This window comes from Simochromis diagramma, unplaced genomic scaffold (genome assembly GCF_900408965.1).
Source record: "Simochromis diagramma unplaced genomic scaffold, fSimDia1.1 OVJJ01000331.1, whole genome shotgun sequence".
Lineage (NCBI taxonomy): Eukaryota > Metazoa > Chordata > Actinopteri > Cichliformes > Cichlidae > Simochromis > Simochromis diagramma.
This window is the reverse complement of record NW_024387127.1, coordinates 43139-62480: the sequence shown is the minus strand read 5'-3', so window position 1 is coordinate 62480 and position 19342 is coordinate 43139. Positions and strand designations below refer to the sequence as shown.

General features: G+C 44.5%; 2 protein-coding genes across 2 annotated transcripts; one reads left to right on the top strand and one right to left on the bottom strand.

Moving 5' to 3' along the window:
- Nucleotides 1–75: 75 nt before the first annotated feature.
- psmc2 (proteasome 26S subunit, ATPase 2) lies at nucleotides 76–4346 on the top strand. Its single transcript, XM_040047034.1, has 12 exons — nucleotides 76–245; nucleotides 501–538; nucleotides 634–715; nucleotides 1748–1847; nucleotides 2027–2158; nucleotides 2251–2323; nucleotides 2402–2497; nucleotides 2594–2758; nucleotides 2848–2935; nucleotides 3048–3250; nucleotides 3331–3427; nucleotides 4089–4346. The coding sequence occupies exons 1-12, from the start codon at nucleotides 176–178 to the stop codon at nucleotides 4244–4246; spliced, it is 1302 nt and encodes a 433-aa protein (XP_039902968.1). The 5' UTR covers nucleotides 76–175; the 3' UTR covers nucleotides 4247–4346.
- On the bottom strand, nucleotides 4294–17691 carry slc26a5 (solute carrier family 26 member 5). The gene is made up of 18 exons (XM_040047030.1): nucleotides 17406–17691; nucleotides 16161–16424; nucleotides 15009–15148; nucleotides 14708–14818; nucleotides 11020–11201; nucleotides 10686–10850; nucleotides 10371–10606; nucleotides 10122–10269; nucleotides 9542–9655; nucleotides 9353–9430; nucleotides 9168–9263; nucleotides 8807–8913; nucleotides 8627–8696; nucleotides 8460–8552; nucleotides 6958–7062; nucleotides 6621–6821; nucleotides 6444–6498; nucleotides 4294–5077 (listed from the first exon to the last, which is right to left on the bottom strand). The coding sequence occupies exons 2-18, from the start codon at nucleotides 16328–16330 to the stop codon at nucleotides 4929–4931; spliced, it is 2220 nt and encodes a 739-aa protein (XP_039902964.1). The 5' UTR covers nucleotides 16331–16424; nucleotides 17406–17691; the 3' UTR covers nucleotides 4294–4928.
- Nucleotides 17692–19342: the final 1651 nt, after the last annotated feature.

Below are 19342 nucleotides of genomic sequence, written 5' to 3'. Positions count from 1 at the left end.
CAACATGATAATATTATATTTTTTAAACCCGTAAAGCTGGTACATCCTCACTACAATTCCCGCTTGTGTGTTCCGGTAAGTTGCGCATAGCGGCGGAAGTCCAAAGCTGCTGTGTAATTGTAGAGTTTAGCAGTCCTGATTGTTCGTGACCAGACAGTTTGTTCACACATTAGACATGCCGGACTATCTGGGAGACGACCAAAGGAAGATTAAGGAAGAGGAGAAGGATGACTCCCCTATTAGAGGTATATCTAAAATCGTTTATTTTAAACCCTAAGATATTATTTCCCGAAAGGAAGCGTCGATATCAGCTAGCAACATTGCTAATGTTAGCTTATCTCGTTGAAAACAGTTTGCTCCTGCTGAATGTATTTGTTACCATGTTGTTATAAATATGTGTTGATGGTGGAATAAAAAGTCTTGTGTATACTGCATCGCTCAGTCCGACAACAGTGTCGGAGTGCAAACGCATTCATGTGATTGTGATTCTTTTTTTAAAGCTTTGGATGAAGGGGACATCGCTCTGCTCAAAACATATGTAAGTATGGCTTTCAAACCAAACCACGACACCAAGCAAGTGTCAAGGAAATTATTCCACAGTGAGTGAATGTGTTGTTTGCTGTTCACCACCAGGGTCAGAGTACCTATTCCAGGCAGATCAAACAAGTGGAAGATGACATTCAGCAGCTGCTCAAGAAGATAAACGAGCTGACGGGTGAGCGACGAATTCAGAAGTACATTTGTGCCACAGCAGGGCAGTAAGATGTTCTCAGTAAGCTTCTTACTGGACTTGGTGATTAAAGCGGACATAAGCAATAAAACGGCATTTATTTGAAAAGCTCATTTGCCGAACTAACTTTCTAAACCTTCAAAAATTCCAGCTTAGGAGGCCACTTGTGTCTGACCAAATTTCAAGTACTGGGTCAAACTCAGGGGTTTTACTCCGGCTTTCTTAGATTTTCTTTACTTGGAATTCACCATTACAACTTATAAATGTATTCAGATATTCTCAGTTTCATTTCTAACAACCAACAGTAGTACAGGAAGTATTTGGTAGCTCCATAGAAGTGGTTTACACATTAGGCTGACAAGTGGAAGGTCGCTCGTTGATTCCAGCAGGAGACGCAAATCAGAAAAGGCTTCGGAACTAAAAAGCCTGATCCTGAATGAATTTTGTCGCATCCAGAAACGATACAAAATCAGCAAGTTTAGCAAATTGTGCGTCCCAAGTTACAGACACAATGATAACTGCAGCTGCATGGTCCTGTGCATATTAACTGATTATCCTGCAACATGCACAGGACTCAATAACACTGTTGCACAAATACATTTGGACATTTTAGTTTCATTAGGTGCCAGTTAAATCTCATGTATTTTCACTCCTTGATTTAATTATTTGGTGCTTGCACGGCCTGTTACTTCAGATGCAGCTGTCTAGCTGGCCTTTCCCAGCCACCCAGTGCCAGCCTGTACTCTGGGCTAGTTTAACACACAAAGAGAGATCACCTTTTCTACCACAACCCACAACTATGGGGCCAGTGTAGATTTTAAAAAGGCATGTCTAGTTGACTTTAACTCCAAAAAATGGAAAGGGCTGCATTGTTGTTGAAAATGGATCATCTTAAATTTGGAACGGTTGTCCAGCTTTATCAGAGGAGTATATATGGACGGTTTTGGTACTTTGGAGGGCTGCACAAGATGCTTTGTGTCTGATTTTTTTTTTTTTTTTTTAATATAAATTGCACAGGCATCAAGGAGTCTGACACAGGCCTGGCTCCACCGGCTCTCTGGGATCTAGCTGCTGACAAGCAGACACTGCAGAGCGAGCAGCCGCTGCAGGTAGCAAGGTAAATGTTCGACTTTAACATCACCAAAATGTAAAGTGTGGTGTTATATCGCTGATCTTCCCTTTGGGATGTTTCGAGCGACATTCCTGTTAATCTGACGTGAATATTCTTAGCTTTCCTACTTCCTTCCACAGCATTTCCATTATGTAGCTTCATGATTCTTTATTTCTTTCTGAAAGATGCACAAAGATCATCAATGCAGACTCTGAGGATCCCAAATACATCATCAACGTCAAACAGTTTGCCAAGTTTGTGGTGGACCTGAGTGACCAGGTGGCTCCAACTGACATCGAGGAGGGCATGAGAGTGGGGTGAGGCAGAAACATGATTTAGATGTGTTACATAGTTTCCAGAAGGTTCCGTCAGCCGTAAGCTAAGTTTAGTGTCCTTTCTGTTTTTCCAGGGTTGACAGAAACAAGTATCAGATCCACATTCCTCTGCCTCCGAAAATCGACCCCACTGTCACCATGATGCAGGTTGGGAGGCGAGGATACTTTGATTGTTTGGTTATCTGTCTGCTTGCATGTGATAACTCCTTGGCCCACTTGCTTTAGGTGGAAGAGAAGCCTGATGTGACCTACAGTGATGTTGGTGGATGCAAGGAGCAGATTGAGAAGCTAAGAGAGGTGGTTGAAACTCCGCTGCTCCATGTGAGTGTTCCAAAGTTAGAACCACCACTGAGGCACGAGTGAAGCAACTGTCTTCTGCACATGGAAGCTCACTTGTCGTCTTTTTCTTCTCACCAGCCTGAGAGGTTTGTCAATCTGGGAATCGAGCCTCCTAAAGGTGTGCTGCTATTCGGGCCCCCCGGTACCGGAAAGACCCTGTGTGCCCGGGCTGTGGCCAACAGAACAGACGCCTGCTTCATCAGAGTCATCGGCTCCGAGCTGGTGCAGAAATACGTGGGAGAGGTGCGCTCACGAAAAGAAAGATTAGCTGCAGTTCAGATCAGGAAGGTTGATTCTCGTAAACGTCTGACTTTTCCTGAACTCGTTCACAGGGCGCCAGGATGGTGCGTGAGCTCTTTGAGATGGCCAGGACCAAAAAGGCCTGTCTGATCTTCTTTGATGAAATTGATGCTATTGGAGGTTAGTCTCATTACTTAAAAAAAAACAAAACCATCCACTGATGTGCAGCAGCCCTTTTAATCCAGCGTGAAGAGAAATCCATTCTTAGCGTGTAACCCTCTGAACCTGCCAGGTGCTCGTTTTGATGACGGCGCCGGTGGAGACAACGAGGTCCAAAGGACCATGCTGGAGCTCATCAATCAGCTGGATGGTTTCGACCCTCGAGGCAACATCAAAGTGCTGATGGCCACCAACAGGCCGGACACGCTGGACCCGGCCCTGATGAGGCCCGGACGTCTGGATAGGAAGATCGAGTTCAGCCTGCCTGACCTTGAGGTGAGTTTCAAACTGGACTGTGTTACACTTCTCTGATGTAGCTCTGTCCAATTCAACCATCTTTAAACCCGCCGTTGCAGGGTCGCACCCACATCTTCAAGATCCATGCCCGCTCTATGAGTGTGGAGAGAGACATCCGCTTTGAGCTGCTGGCTCGCCTCTGTCCCAACAGCACCGGTAAGACTGCAGAGCAGACGTTACTTCCTGTCGAGTCACAGTCTCCCTCAGCTGCGTCTTTATCTGTTTTAGTGTTTCCTGCTCGTGTGGGTGTGGCATACATCAGCTGTCCTTTCCTTCAGAATGCTGTTGTCATAGAGACACTAAACCAGCGGTCCCCAAATCACGGACCGGTACCGGGCCGTAAGAGTTGAGGCTTGGGTGTGAAATGTTGGTTCCTGGTGTTTTCCCGGTGTTTGGTACCAGTACTGGTTTTATTTTGTTTTATTGATCTGCGACATCATAAAGGCCGGTCTGTGAAAATATTGTCAGAGATAAATGAAAACTTGGGGACCGCTGCACTAAACTTCCAGTATTTTTCCGATTTGTTTATCGACTTCTTGTTAGTTTAGAAGAGTTCAGACCTCTTAGTGTAGTACTGATGTATGACCACACGGGGGCAACCTGTTACTTGGAAAGGTTTCTTATTGCCTTTTATAAACTTGGAAGTATGTTATGTTAAAGTAGATGAGTCTGAGTCTTGGCTGTCCTTTAACACGATCCTGTATTTCAGCCAAGTCAAACTGTTTTGAATGGCTTGACAGTGTGGGATAAAGGTCGTCTACAGGTTTAATAGCTCTCTGAAAGTCTGAGCACTCTCTTAAATCGTGCTTCCTTTCAGGTGCCGAGATCCGCAGCGTGTGCACCGAGGCAGGAATGTTTGCCATCAGGGCCCGCAGGAAGATCGCCACAGAGAAAGATTTCCTGGAAGCCGTTAACAAGGTCATCAAATCATACGCCAAGTTCAGCGCCACTCCCAGATACATGACCTACAACTGAGTGTGTGCTTGTGTCTGATTTGGCTTTGTCAAAAAAGAGAGTCAAAAGGATTTTGTTTTGTTGTTATTGTTGTTCACTAAAAAATAAAAGTTATTCCAGATTTCAGTTTCAGTGTTTAACAAAATAAGCACAGGGAGCTTGAAAGGCCTCCTGTGTCGTTCACTAACAGCACAATTAAAGCTGTCCACTGCATTCATATATGAGTCATATACCAATGCAAATGTACAGTAACAGCAACATGACACTGCAAACAGACTGGAAAGGTCATTCCAGATCAGAATAACAAAAATCATATTGACAGATTATAGGTAACAATTTGGTACCAGCGTGATAATGAGGTGGTCAGTATTACATGTTTACAACAAGGCCTCCAACAGTACCTGCTAACATCATGTAGACAAAGCTGCAGCTTTAAAAAGTACTTCAGCAAACAGTGAGAACTACAACATGACTAAAGTGCAGCGTCAACACTGCAGAGAAATCAGGCTGGACGCCACATCCTGAAGGTTCTGATTAAAACGATGTTCTTGCTGCTTTGGAACTTTAACAAGACAGATTCTTTAAGTGCACCGAGTGTGAAAAACACTCCTGATATTTCAGCTGAAAACAAGTTCACAGTGAGGTTGTGAGAGCGCCACCACGTCCCATTCCTGTGACTTGTTCTCAGTTACGTCCCATCCTCTCAGGTCACGTCGCTGACCGCAGCCACAGACGGGTGAGAGTTTGAGTGCTGACAGTGGAGCACGGCGTCGTGGACGGTGGGGAACAGGAAGTCTGTGGTCAGGTCCTTAGTGAAGAACTTCAAGGTGTCCAGTTCAGCCAGCAGGTTTCCTGCAGAGAAACATGCAGCAGGCTTAGTATTTACATCAATGACAACAACCACTTTCAAACCATTTGAACACAAACAGACTTTAGTGAAGGAAAGACTCACTGCAGCGGGGCTAATAAACGTTCTGTGCAGACACCGAGACATTCCTGCAGTGATACCTTTGTTCCATTTACAGGGCACACAAAGCAACTAAAGCAACCTGCTGTGTTCACTTCTTGGACAGCAGCTTTGTTACAGTGTGAAACGAGCCGCTGCAGCTTCATCCCTGCCTTCTTCTGGCTAGCTGCCACTCTGAAAACATCCTGAGCGCTCGTGAGCCAATATACTGAAAGTGAACTGTAAATATATCGTGTGACATCATGTTTACCATTTGGTTCCAAATGATATCTTCTCATTTTCAATCCCAAATGTGCAGAACAGGAGCGTCCTGTTTGTTACTGCAGGAATGGCTTCAGTCTGTGAACCACAGGCTGTGTTTGCACAGGTCTGTCAGGACCCACAGGCTTAATCATTCAAACCAAAACTTTCAACAGAGTTCTGTCATAGCGCTTGTTGCCTGTTTCCATCCTTTACATTATGACCCCAGTGTGTGGAACTTGTCTTTATTATAGGTCTCCACTTACAGACCTTATCATGTTCTCATTCATGCAAACATCGAAATCAGCCAATCACATGGCAGAAGCTCAATGCAGACATCAGCTGGAGTTCAAGGCGAGCATCAGAATGAACATGGCATGACTGTAGATATCAGGTGTGCTTTAGAAGTTCCCGGGACTTTCCAACACAATCATCTCCGAGGTTTACAGAGGACTGTCTGAACAAGAGAACGTAACAGGCGAGCAGCAGTTCTCTGGGAGAAGATGTGTCGAGCGTGACAGGAAGGTAAGAGTGACTCAAATAACCACGTGTTACCACCAAAGAGCTTCTCTGAATGCACCTCGTGTTGGAAAGCAGATGGGCTACAGCAGCATCAGACCACAGGGCGCCACATCGCCCAGCTACAAACAGAAACCTGAGGTTGCAGTATGCACAGGCTTTCTGTAGCAGACTTTGGTATAAACATCATAACAGCATGGATTCCTCTTGCATTGAATCAGTGGTGCTACAGTGTGAGGGATATTTCCACGTCCATGCCTTTCTAACCACAGTGTACCAACTCCTGCAGGACGATGTGTAACAAAGCACCAGTCCTCTTTAACTGGTTTCATGAACAGTTCATGGTCCACAAATAGTCCCCACAGCAATTTGTAAAGATAAGAGGATAGATGGATGGATGGGTTTTAATTGCGTTTTGTACGTAGTGCGTATAAAACAGAGCATGTGTACAGATATTTTCAGATCTAATGAAAAGTCTTAATAGTCACTTACTGTTGCAGCCAGCTATGACCACCCGGACATCTACGGCGGCATACTCTTTAATGACCTGCACAAACAGATAATAGTTTTTAGTATTTGAGCTCTACACCATGAAACAGTGACTGGAGTTCAGTGAAAATATGCAGCTGGTGCTCCTGTGCAGTGCAGCGCTGGAGAAAGGGCCAGAACCTGTCTGATGGCTTTAGCTCCCACTGAGTCGATGAAAGTTGCAGACGTCCAGTCCAGGATGATGGAGTGGACTGTGCTGAAAGGCTCAAGGAAGACCGCCTCCTCTGAGTCGCCATGTCTGTCGCCAAACTGGCCGTTCTTCTGATCCTCTGCCACGTGGCTCTGGGACAAAACGTCATGAGTCACTGCCTCATCCTTGTACTAGAAACAAAGCAGCACCACAAAACATATTATATATATATATATATATACACACACACGACCGTCACATGAGTGTGTATTTAACCTGTTGACAAAGCTCAAAGTTTGGATAGACAAAAGAAAAACAGTGACCCACCTTGGCACAGATTTTCAGCGGAGACGACCGATTGCTGTTCGTCTTCTCCTTTCTTTTTTTTTGGGCTTTCCGAGCAGCTTGTAAGTGTTCAGGGTTTAGCCCCGTCTGTAAAGATCAACATAATCACAACAGAGCTGTTAACATCCAACTCAGCACGTCATTCTCCCTCACTCGTTTACCTCTACCATTACCTCACGTCTTATTTTGGCATTTTCTCTGATAATTATTCATATTACATTACATAATACACTTGTTATTAATCTCATGTCTTTATCCTGTCTTCCTTCTCTCACCCCAACCAATCACAGCAGATGGCCCCGCCCCTCCCTGAGCCTGGTTCTGCTGGAGGTTTCTTCCTGTTAAAAGGGAGTTTTTCCTTCCCACTGTCGCCAAAGTGCTGCTCATAGGGGGTCATATGATTGTTGGGTTTTTCTCTGTATGTATTACTGTAGGGTCTACTGTACAATATAAAGCACCTTGAGGCGACTGTTGTTGTGATTTGGCGCTGTGTAAATAAAGCTGAATTGAATATGAAAAACAAAAATGAGAACTGAAACAATGTTTACAAAACAAACACATATCGACGTCTTTACTTTTAAACTTTAACACAATAAGCATGAAGCACATGACCAACTCCTTTCAGTAACATCTGTGCTTCACCTTATTTGTCACAAAACAAGCGTTAATCTTGCACAAAGATAACCTGAGTAAAAGCAAAATGCAGTTTTCAACGTGTGATTTCATTGTTTAACCAACACAAGCTATCCAAACCTGCACCTAGGTGAAAACGTAATTACCCAGAATTCATAGTTCCATCAACTGTCCAAGCTCTGAAGCAGTAAAGTAATGACCCTGTTACCCTTTGCAGCTGGTCGTGGCACCGTGTTGCTTTTTGAGCTCTTGTAGCGTCTCTTTGTGTTATTGAGGCGATCAGGCATGGCTGTGACTCGTAAACACTGAGCTCAATCCATGATCTTACAACGGGACTCTTTTCCCCTTTAAGGACTCAACATGCCACCACAGTAGCAACAGAGACTGATCCCTAGGAATCAGGTGTTGCTGGTAAAGCTGGCACAGTTACTCCTTAGGTTAAGACTGGGAGAGGCTGGGAATATTTCCCACACGGTGCTTAGATACTGGATAAACCTTTAATTCACACAGTAAAGTTAAAATGTATTCTTTGCTCTTAGTTATTTGAAGACACAAAAAAGCAGAAATGACAAACGTAGAAACGTTTTCACTGAACTGTTGAAGCTTCAGCTGTAACGTGAACAGGCTACAACTGCAAACCTTCATTTGTAGCCTTGACAGTGAAAACACAAGCAAACGGATTCCTGCTCATCTCAAAGTAGAGCTCTGCTCGCATCTACCACCAGATAATTACACACTCACGCTGCTCCTCTCAGACTGAGTCAGGTAAGACCCAGTGATAATAAGTGCTTCACACATTTCCCCCACAAAAGGGTTTCTGTTTGCTTCCACACACTCAAACACACTGCTACCTTCTCCTTGAGGCTGTTCACATACAGGTCACTGTTAGCAAAGTAGACTGAAGAGTTGGAGTGGAAGATCTTAATCCCCTCATATTCAGCCGCCTGAGAACACAAACAGCAGGCTTGGTCAGTGTGGATGTTTCACACGGAGCAGGTTTCTCTCCTCACACATTTACCTCTTCATACTCGTCGACGTCACAGTAGAGCCCCGTGTTAGCGACGTGACCCAGGATGGAAGTTTTAGGGCTGGAAGAGAAAGAAAACAGCTCAGAGCACAAATCAAACCTGCTCTTTGAAAACTCTCACAGCTGCCTTTAAGCTTCAGTTAAAGGAAAAACACATATTCGAATCATTACCTCTGTGTCCTGTATATGACTGTCAATATGGCGAATGTGACGGCCACCAGGAGGCCGTAGTCCAGTCCCAGCAGCACAGAAGCGATAAAGGCGATCACCCAGATGGCCTGAGAGGACAAAAAGGAAAGTAACATGAAACTAGCATGAAGAGGAAGCGTTTTGCAAGACCAAAGCAGTTTTTACATAAGCAAATGTCTTCAGACGACGTGCATTTATCTGATCATTTCCACTCCTGCACATTATAGTCACACTTCTGTCTGCAAGCTCAGCTTCTCCACTGTGTATTCACTCGGGTTCACATACACACCTCTCAGAGTAACGGTGCACTTTAAGTCAGCTAAGCTTGGTTTTAAAGACTGACCAGTTCAATCTTGCTGGTCCTCCACAGACTGGGAATGTCTCTGAACTGCTTGAACATCCCTATGAGGTTGACCATGATGATGGCAGCCAGCGCAGTCTGAGAAACACAAGCAAACGAGAGCCAAAGAAGACATTTAGGTGTGTGCGGTCTCACAGGTCACGCCCAAACATCAAACAGGAACTCACCTGAGGGAGCGGCTCGAAGACAAAGCCGACGGCCACCACCACCACCAGCACCAGCAGCGACGCCAGGAGCCCTGCAATCTAAAGAACACATAAAAAGCAATAACTCCATCAACACACCTCTCACTCTAACAACAGCTTTACAGCACCAATTTAGATAGTGTAATCACTCCTGCAGCTCGTGTGTGTCACCTGTGTTTTGCCTCCTGTGCTCTCCTGGACCAGACTCCTCGACATGGAGCAGGTGACGGCAAACGTTTGGAAGAAGGAGCTGATGAAGTTACACAGACCGAGTGCAATGAGCTCCTGAAAGTGGACACGTGGAGGAAAACCGTGAAAAAGAGAGGAAAGTCCTTCTGCAACAACATTTTCACACGTCAGCTTTGGACAATTTCAGGAAAATGCGACCCGTATATTTTCCATAGTCGTGTTTTGCTAAATGCATGACCTGCATTTATGTGTCAGCTATGTGTCACTGGAGGACACGCTTTGCTCAGTCTTCAACGAATAGTACAGTCAGGCAACTACACAACGCTCCAAACAACTCAGTGTTCAATGAAATGAACACGTTCCAACAAACTGGAACAATGAACCTTTTTGTGAGCAGCATTTCCAATATCAGCACGCAGAATAAAAATATAACTTTACAAGATTTGCAGCAAACAGCTAGAGGACGTCCCGTCATCCAGAAGATCCAAAGTGTCCTAACCAAACATTTAGTCACACACAGTGCCAGAGGCTCATCGGCAGCTCACCCCGTGGACACACTCACCTGGTTGCCATCCACACTGTAGCCATGTTTCAGGGCAAAGATCTTGGCCAGCGAGACGTCCATGGAGAATCCTACAATAGCTATAGCAAAAGAATCTGTGACCAAATTGGGCAGCAGCGAGATGTTTGGGGCAGCAGGAGGGCGAAGCCTGTAACCAATAAGACAACATCTGTAGACCTCTGTCACATACGTGTAGAGAACACGAGCTTAAACCAAAAGACACTTAAACAAATAGAGTGTGCGGCCTACCCTGTTGGTATGTTCCCAACCACATGGACCTTGTATTCCTTTGATAACGACAAACCATAGGAGATGCCCGTGGACACGATGACCACAATGATCTCTCCAGGAATGGGAATGGGCAGCTTCTTCTTGAAGCGCTCGTTGAGAACTTTGATCACGTAAAGGAAGATGATACACCCGAGCCCCAGAAGGAAAGTGGCAATATTGGTGCTGGTGATTCTGCTGAGCACTGCTTTGACACTCTGCAGTGACAGAAAGGTGAGTGTTAGCGATTCATTGACCATTCTGGGAAGGAGAAAGACAGGGCCTCTCAAAACTCACATAAATAGCAGAGAGAAACCCAGAATAACGCTGCGTTTCCACCCCCAGCAAGTACTTCAGCTGGGAGATGACGACGTGCATGGATGCTGCTGTGGTGAAGCCTCGCACCAGGGGCTCGGTGAGGTAGATTGCTACAAAGCCAAACCTGAGAAGACCTAAAACAATCTGAAAGGAATGCAGAAGAAGAGGGGGGTCATTCTGTTTTTGAAAAACAATGTTTAATACAGAAACATTTAAAATCAAGTTGATACATCAACAGTGATTCAGACAAGCTGCTGCTGCTTTGGATAAACAGTGAGATTAGCCACGGCTGCTCTGCAGGTGGGAGGCTGACCTGGATGAGTCCCGCCAGGGTTGTGACCATCACGGCCACCTGGACCCTGCTCTTATCACGAAGCTCCACGTTGATGGCATCAGATGCGTTGGATCCAGTAGCATTGATATTCATAAACATGCTGTCTGGCGCCTCCCTCACAGCGACGCCCCCAATCATCAGACTTATGACAGCAAAGGTACCTGCAGGTCATCGACACAAACGCAGCGCTATGATAGGCTGGGGTCAAAGCTGATGTCGAGTACAACGAGCGCTCAAACGCAGCACAGAAACTGCAGACTTGTGCTCGCACCGGCCTTTCCTCTCACCACCCTGTGACGGTAAAGGCCGTCCTGCCTCTCGTTCTCTGCCAGAGGGGACCGTCATCATTCCCACAGCAACCTGATGTCAGGCCAGATTTTGGCCAGCGGTGATTTACAATCTTTGCAGATTAGCTTCTCAGCTTCAAAGGGTTGAGCAGGTCTAGTTTATTGGACCCATTTGTTGGACGGATTTAAACTGACAATCGAGACAAGCGTGACAGTGTTGGAGAAAAGAAAGCAGCCAGATTGGTGAGACAACTGAGGCTGGGTTTAATGAAATCTCAGTCCTCCTGCTTATGTCAGTCTTTACGTAGTTAGAGGCAGCGAGTTTTACAATCCCAGTTGTGGAAGATGTTAGAAAGTGAAGTTTTACAACATCTGTCAAGCTCAGATTTTAAAAACCTTCCACAGGAGACACATTGTGAGGGGTTATAATGTTGCAGTTTTTGCTGTTTTGTTTTTACATTTACTAAACTTTAGAATTCACAAAAATGATGTGTGGAAAATGCTGATTATCACTTAGGCTACGTTCACACTGCAGGCGAAAGCGCATCAAATCCGATTTTTCTGACCCTATGCGACCATCTATCCAATCAGGGTGTGACAGTGTGAACGGCACAAATCCGATATTTTCAAATCCGACCTGGGTCACTTTCGTATGTGGTCCTGAATCCGACACATATCTGATGTTTTAGAAAGCGACTGCTGTTTGATGGTCATGTCGCATTAAATCCGTCTTTTACGTCACTGACACAAGACAGACGCCAATTATCAGCGCCGGAGAAGACATCACGAACGCTTCCTGGACATCCAGTGTAGATGTCAGTGAAACTGTTGGGAAGACAACGTTGGAGAAACGTGAACATTTTATTTGTACTGTATAATCTGCAGATTCTGACAGAAATCTGCAACTATCCTTTGAAGCACCGCTCCTCTAAAACAACAACAAGGATCATTATTAGGTTATTTACATTATTATGTAAATAACAAAATAACTTAAAGCAAAAATTGGGAAACGTAAAGTCCGAAGTCTTTATATTAAGGTCCATCAGTCAAACAATGCTGTTGCTCTGGGTCTAAACAGAGCGCGTTGTGTGTGACGTCTTCTTTTGCGCGTTTGCTGTCACATTTTATTTGTAGTGTGAACGAGCAGACAAAAAAAATCGGATTTGATCAAAAAAATCTGAATTGAACATCAAGACCTGCAGAGTGAACGTAGCCTAAGAGACTAAAAACATTTAAACCTGCTTGGATTGAAACCAGAGCACAAGGTTAAGCCTCTGTGGGCAGTATTTACTTTAAAGGTAGAGGTCAAAGGTGACATTTGGATGCAGATGTGAGCCCCAGCATCACTTCCTCAATGTTAATCAGAATTTTAAAAACATTTTAGGAACGTTTGAAGATCAGGTAATAACATCATATTTACAGTCCCCATAAACACACTCAGTGAGAAGGTAAGCAGCATGTATACAGCACTGTCTGTATAATATCAACACACATGTATGAATGACAGTTTAAGTTAGAAGGTTCTGTCAGTTTTTAAACCAATAAAATCATTAGTGGAGCTTGAAGACCTCGGTGGATGTCAGTCAAATATGAATGGAGTCTTAACATGACGTCACCACACACACACACACACACACACACACACACACACACACACACACACACACACACACACACACACACACACACACACACACACACACACACACACCTCGTCTATCATGTGATAACGGGGTTTTCTTGTTTGCTTTCAGAACCTGCACCTGTAGGTAGAGTCATCCACCCTCACGTGCACACAGACAGAACCACGGTACAAACTACTGCAGACAGAAGAACAAACTGTAACCTACAAAGTAACACAGCTGTGACGGGATCATCTGCCCTGTGGGAGCAGAAGCCTTCGTCTGGAAGGCAGAAACTGGATCTCACTATGCAAAGTGTGGTTTAGTCTGTGGGACCACGGAGCTCTTTCAGCTCTTTCTGTTCTTCACAGAGAAATATCCAAACCATCGCACATACACAGAGGACCATGAAGGTTCAATAAAAGCACAGTTGGCTTTAACAAAATGAAACGTAATATTTTTATCGCACCCGTCCTTTTTCAGGAAACCCTCTCCCACACACAGTTGCACTAAACCAAACATCACTGCAGCACTTTGGTGCTGTTCATCAAGTGTGCGCTGTCTGATGACAGGCTCATCTGTGTCTTATTCTGCCATAATGTGACGTGTTGTTTCCTCACCATGTGACAGTTTTACAGGAACACTTCCTGTTTGCGAGGTGCTTCATTGGGTCCAACTGTCAGAGGGACTCATAGGTCACAGCTGGCATTTGAGACTTGGACCCATTTCAAGGAAAGGAAGCTGTCACAGGGTGAGGTCGCTGAAATGTCACAATCCTCCCATGAAAGCTAAGCACACAGTTAGCACACATACAAACATTTCCTCCACACCTTTCATCTCATAATCTGAATCACTGTGTAACCCAGTGCACCTCACAGTCACTACAAACACAGCTGTGTGGAAAGTGACTCGTCGCCTGCAAGACTTTGATGTGACACCATTAATGTGGATTAAGAAATCTATAAAAAGCTCAACCGTGTAAAAATGACATCATCTTAACTACATTTGTCTTTTCTCTCAAAAAGCAAGCGAAAAAACAAAACAGCTCAGTGCGTCTGAACGTCACCATCTTGGCGTTTTGAAAGCAGACATGAGGAACAGAGGTGGAGCCAATGAGAGACAAATTCTGGACAATGTCAGGAGAGTCAGGCTGGAAACAAATCAGCTATAGTTTCCTATCCTCATAATAGGCAGCAAAGCATTACTGGAAATACTGTTAGACGTGAGGAAGCAGCTGTGGCCGAGCACACAGCTGCAGTGAAACAGGAGCTGCTTCCATGGTTTCTTTATTCCAAACGAACATCAAGCTGGAAAATGAAGAAGCTAGCAATCAGTGCCACATCCAGGAAGCAGCAGTTTCCTTCATATACAATCATTTTCTTCTTATACATCTTATTTAAAATCTTCTTTCTTGGCGAGAACCTTAACACCAACTTTACATTTAACACTAAACTGAAAGGAAACGTCAGACCGTGTCAGGGTGTGTCTGTTTGGATCGATTTCAAACAATAAATAAATATTTTGATAAATATTTAGGTCGGGGCATCACCGTGGCGACGGCACCTTTAATTTCTCTCCTCTGTACATGTAGCTTCAACAGCTGAACATGAAATTTTCTGTTGTGTATGTTGGGGGCGGGAAGTACATAAGAGGGCGGAGCTTATGGAACAATGACGAGCATATTGTAACTGTTTTCTTGTACGTGGGCAGAGCCGGTCACACAGGGCCATGAGGTCAGGACAGAGACGGCTCTCTCACCTACTGATATGTGTCTGGACGTGCCAAAGAAGGTGTACAGCAGGACTGGGTAGAAGGAGGAGTACAGACCATAAACAGGAGGCACCGCAGCCAGCATAGCGTAGGCTAGTCCTGTGGAGCAGGGAAGATAACACATTTCCAAATAAACAATCCTGGAGGTTCAGTGACTCCATCACAGTGTCAAAGTGTCAGCGATGCCAAAACAGAGTCAGCATGAGACAGAAACTGCTCCTCTGGAGCCGCAGCCGGCCCTGCTCGCAGCCTCGGTGCTTCACACGGCGCTGCTGCACAGTTCACTGACCTTGTGGAAGCTGCACGACTCCCGTGCTGAGACCTGAGACCACGTCTGAAAAGAGGTACTTCTTGACTGGATACGACGGCAGCCATGAGAGAATAGGCATGAAGCTCAGAGCTGCTGCCTTGGCCTTCTCTGAAGAACACCTGTGGATATTCAACACCAATCAGATTTTTAAAAGCCTCCACAGACAAAGTTTTTCTGGAGTCGGCTTTCATGCTGCAGGATTCAAGAAGCCCCCTCGTGTTAGCTGAACTTTGGTATGACTCGTGCTTCACAATATCCCTCCTATACCTTTAATAGCAGCACCACGTGATTCACACTGGTTAACAGATATTTGTTCATTCTTACACCACAGAAATATCATTTCAGTGATGTAGCAATATTTGTTCTGCTGTTACAGATTTAAGCCCCAACATTCACCCTCACTCTGCACTATAGCCAAGAGTTATTTAAGAAACATCAATGTTTTACAACTTTATGACACGTTTGTTGTTCCCTCTGCAAAATGACAAGAAAGCATCTCTATAAATGACTCTAACGTGTCACTGTGTCGATTCCCACCCTGAGCTCTGTCACACCCTCTGCTTCGCCCCCTGCGTTATGAGTGCAGACCCGTTCTTCACTAACTCCCGGGTTGCTCGCTGTACGCTTCCAAAGCACATCTCTGCTTTTGTATGAAGACCTCCTCCTCAGCTCCCCTCCCCTCAGTAAGCCCTCCCACCTGTCTCAGTCCCAAATTGCCAGCGAGCTGGCATCAGCATGTCATTTCCCAGCCTTGTTCGGGCGGCTTGTTTAATCCCCGACTTCTCCCCCTTTTTGCTTGCCCAGCTGCATCAGTTCCCAAATAAAAAGCAGGGACAGAGGATCCCGGGTTTGTGCAGTTTAGCTCTGAATAACTTTTTCATTTGTTTTTAAATGTTAGAATGCAACATAATCTATTTGAAGATCAGTGTTGGAGCTTTTTTGCATTTTAATGTGTTAAACATCTTATTTTTCCACTCATCTAAAGGACATTCGAAGTCATCAACTCCCACAGATTTCCCACTGGCTTCTGGCTTCAGTTTATACAGCACACTGGGATCTTGTGCGTGGATCTATGTCGATGCCGATCTGTTCAACGACATGTTAACAGGAAATGTCCAGAGAAAGACTTACTGGAACTTTTCTGCCAGCTTCTGACAATTTGTGGTGGTGTCTTCTTTGCGTTTAAGAAGCTGTGCCTGGATCAGAGTTTCATTGTAGACAGGACGCTCGATCCTGTAAATCAGCTGGGAGTCTTCATCCTCTCGAGCTGCTGCAGCCACTTCTTCTTCTTCTTGCTCCATGGTAGAGGCCGGAGGGCTGGCGTAGAATCTATGTCCCGTGTAGTTTATCTCTCCCGCTTTTTCTTCTCGGCTGGTATATCCTCATTCCTTAAACCTTTTCAGAGCAAGCATGGACAAGACATGACAAGATAATTATGAGTTCTACAAGCATGGGTGACGATAATAAGAAAGCCCTTTGCTATGCCGACAAAGATTTCAGTTTGATTTGCAATGCTGCAACTTTCGAGTAAATATTTGGTCTCTGACCAGCTTATGTAATGGCTTGCATTAAGTCCGGTGTACTGGGGGAAAGGTTTGCTGAATAAATCATACGGCATAGAGTTTCCTCAGGGTAGGTGCGCAGTGTAATACAGCTACAGGCAAACCTCTCTCCCAGAAGTCTTGCAACCGCACGTCTTCATGGACCACGATCGAGGAACAAAGCCATGCATGTGGGTAACGTTTATAAAAGAGGAACCACGTAGCTGGTCTGGTTAAGTACTTGGATTACAGCTCGACATGGTGCCTTCAAAGTCAATCCAAAAAAACAAAAAAATCAAATCTCTGGCTATGCAGATAAATAGTGAATGAAACTACTGTGATACTGTGAGAATAGCAGGCGACTGTTAGAAAGGTTAGAAGTTAACAATTAGAATACAGTTCTGTATTTGATATTTACATTAATTATTTATTAAATCTATATTTGTTATTTTATATATAATAATATGCAAATGAGTAACACTTGCTTGTTTTTCCCCGTGTGTGGAACAGGTCCTGAACATTAACAGACTTATGTCACAGGTTTTATATATCATGCAGAATAAAGTCTCCTGTTCAGTCATTCTCGCGCCGACAGTTGAACGCCTCGCGCTTCTTCCCATTTCCTCTCCTCTGCTAGCTCGCTCACATCACATTGTAAAAAGCAGCTTTGATAAATTCAAAGCGGAGACACGAAATTTTAATTAAAGGGCCAACATGTGCTACAGGTACGACGGCGAGCGCAACTACAGCAGCTCCCGTGGCTGTGACAGAGGCTTTCACCTCCTCATAGGGAAACAAGCTAACTCAAAGATACTAGCAAAGACACTTCGCTCACCTCCATCCTCCTTGTTTCCCTCCAGCTGCTAAGATGCTGTCGGCTCAAGGAGAACACAAGTACATAAACTGACCTCTCCGGTTGAAGTTTAACAAGGGCAACGTCCTTTAACTAGAGCACCAAACGCTGACGATAAACCACAGATAGAATGTGCGGACAGGATGAGTCCCTCTGCTTAAAACTTTCTTGCAACTTCCGGTCCGCAAGAACGGGAGTAGCTCTGCACGCATGCGTTGTTGTCTTTATCATCCCACTTTGTAGTCCTAAAACAAAGGGCAGGCCTACTTTATGTTCTTGCTATGCTTTAATATCAGTGCTAGAAGACAGAAAGGAAAGGGGACCTTAACATTTTAGCAGTTTTTCTCTAAAAGGTTTTCCAAATCTGGCATTTCCTGTTCTCTCTCAAGATAAATACCAAATATGGCAGGCACATTTATTACAGACACACAACACCGCTGTAGACACTCATCTACTGGAGTCAGAGTGGGAGCTCTCGTGTTTGGGGACAGGGGGTGGATGATGAAGCAGAAAGTGTTTGACGTGTGGCAGGCCTGGCCCCCTCCTCCCGGTGCCGTGTTGGTCACCAACACGTGCTGCAAGCCAGGATTCGGCTTTGGAGTGAGCACTCGTGTAACTGTAAATGAGGAAAATGACTTTAGTTGAAGTTTATTTATGGTCTGTGTGAAATCACAAGAGTGCAGTCAGAGAGAAAGAACTCTGGGTGGTAAACATCTCATGAACAACAGCAGAAAGTCACACAGCAGTCTGAGTATAACCAAATATCGCAGCTCCAACAGAGTCATGCAAAAAAAGTAGGTTAAGCAAAGTTTGTTTGTCCTCTGCTGCACAACCTCTGCACAGGGGTGTGCTTGCTCAGGTTTAACAGGTATTGGTCAACGTGAAATGGCTAGAGTGGCTGGTTTGGCTTCCACTTTCCCCTCATGGATTATGGAACTAACTCATGTTTAAAAGTGTATTTTTATATTTAAATGTATAATTATGAACAATAAAAGTAATGCATATTAATATTGTTGCATATATATGTATAGAAGCTCAGAGACCTGAAGTGCAACAAGCAAATATCCCTGATACCACAGCTGCTGCTGTGGTATCAGGGATCAGCATCTATTTTCATGTCATTTGTGCATAATTATAACTCTACTGTGAATGTTGCAGCACAAGTTGACACTCACCAGACTTTGCAACATTTTTCTAATTTTTTTCTATTTTGCTGAGCCCATATAAACTGTAGTCTCAGCTTGTTGCCACCAGGTGCAGTCTTCTGCTGCTGCAGCCCATCTGCTTCAAGGGTCCATGTGTTGTGTGTTCAGAGACACTACTTTGGTTTTAACTGTAGTTTTTACTTGAATTACTGTTGCCTTCCTATCAGCTCAACGGAGTCTGGCTGTATTCCTCTCAAATTTAGCAGAGTGATCATGTCTGCATGCCTAAGCATACCGAGTTGCTACCATGTGATTGACACATACACATGAGTGAGTGTATTCTGTGCTATACTTTTGTTTGACCGAGACATCAGAGACAGATACACAACAATATTAAATCAGAGATAAGACAGAGCAAGACAAGGCACACTGGAAGTCCTACGTGACATGTACATGTATACACAGAAACGTACACACTGCATGTAAGTGTGTATACAACTGAATGTGGGTACTTTTGTGTGCATTTGTGGGAGGGGTGCATATGGGAAGAAAACAAACAAACGATTAATAATCATGCGTAACCCTCACCTGTCATGAAAATCGCCAATCAACTTTAACTACTTCTGAAAACCTGTTCTAACAAGATCATTTCCAGCATTTCATGGTTGCCCTCATTCCCATCCACAAAAGAAAGCGATGTAATCGGCCTACACTCATTTTGTTTGAGGTAAAGGTTTCGTAGTGACAATAAATATCAGTTTGATGCTTTGTAGC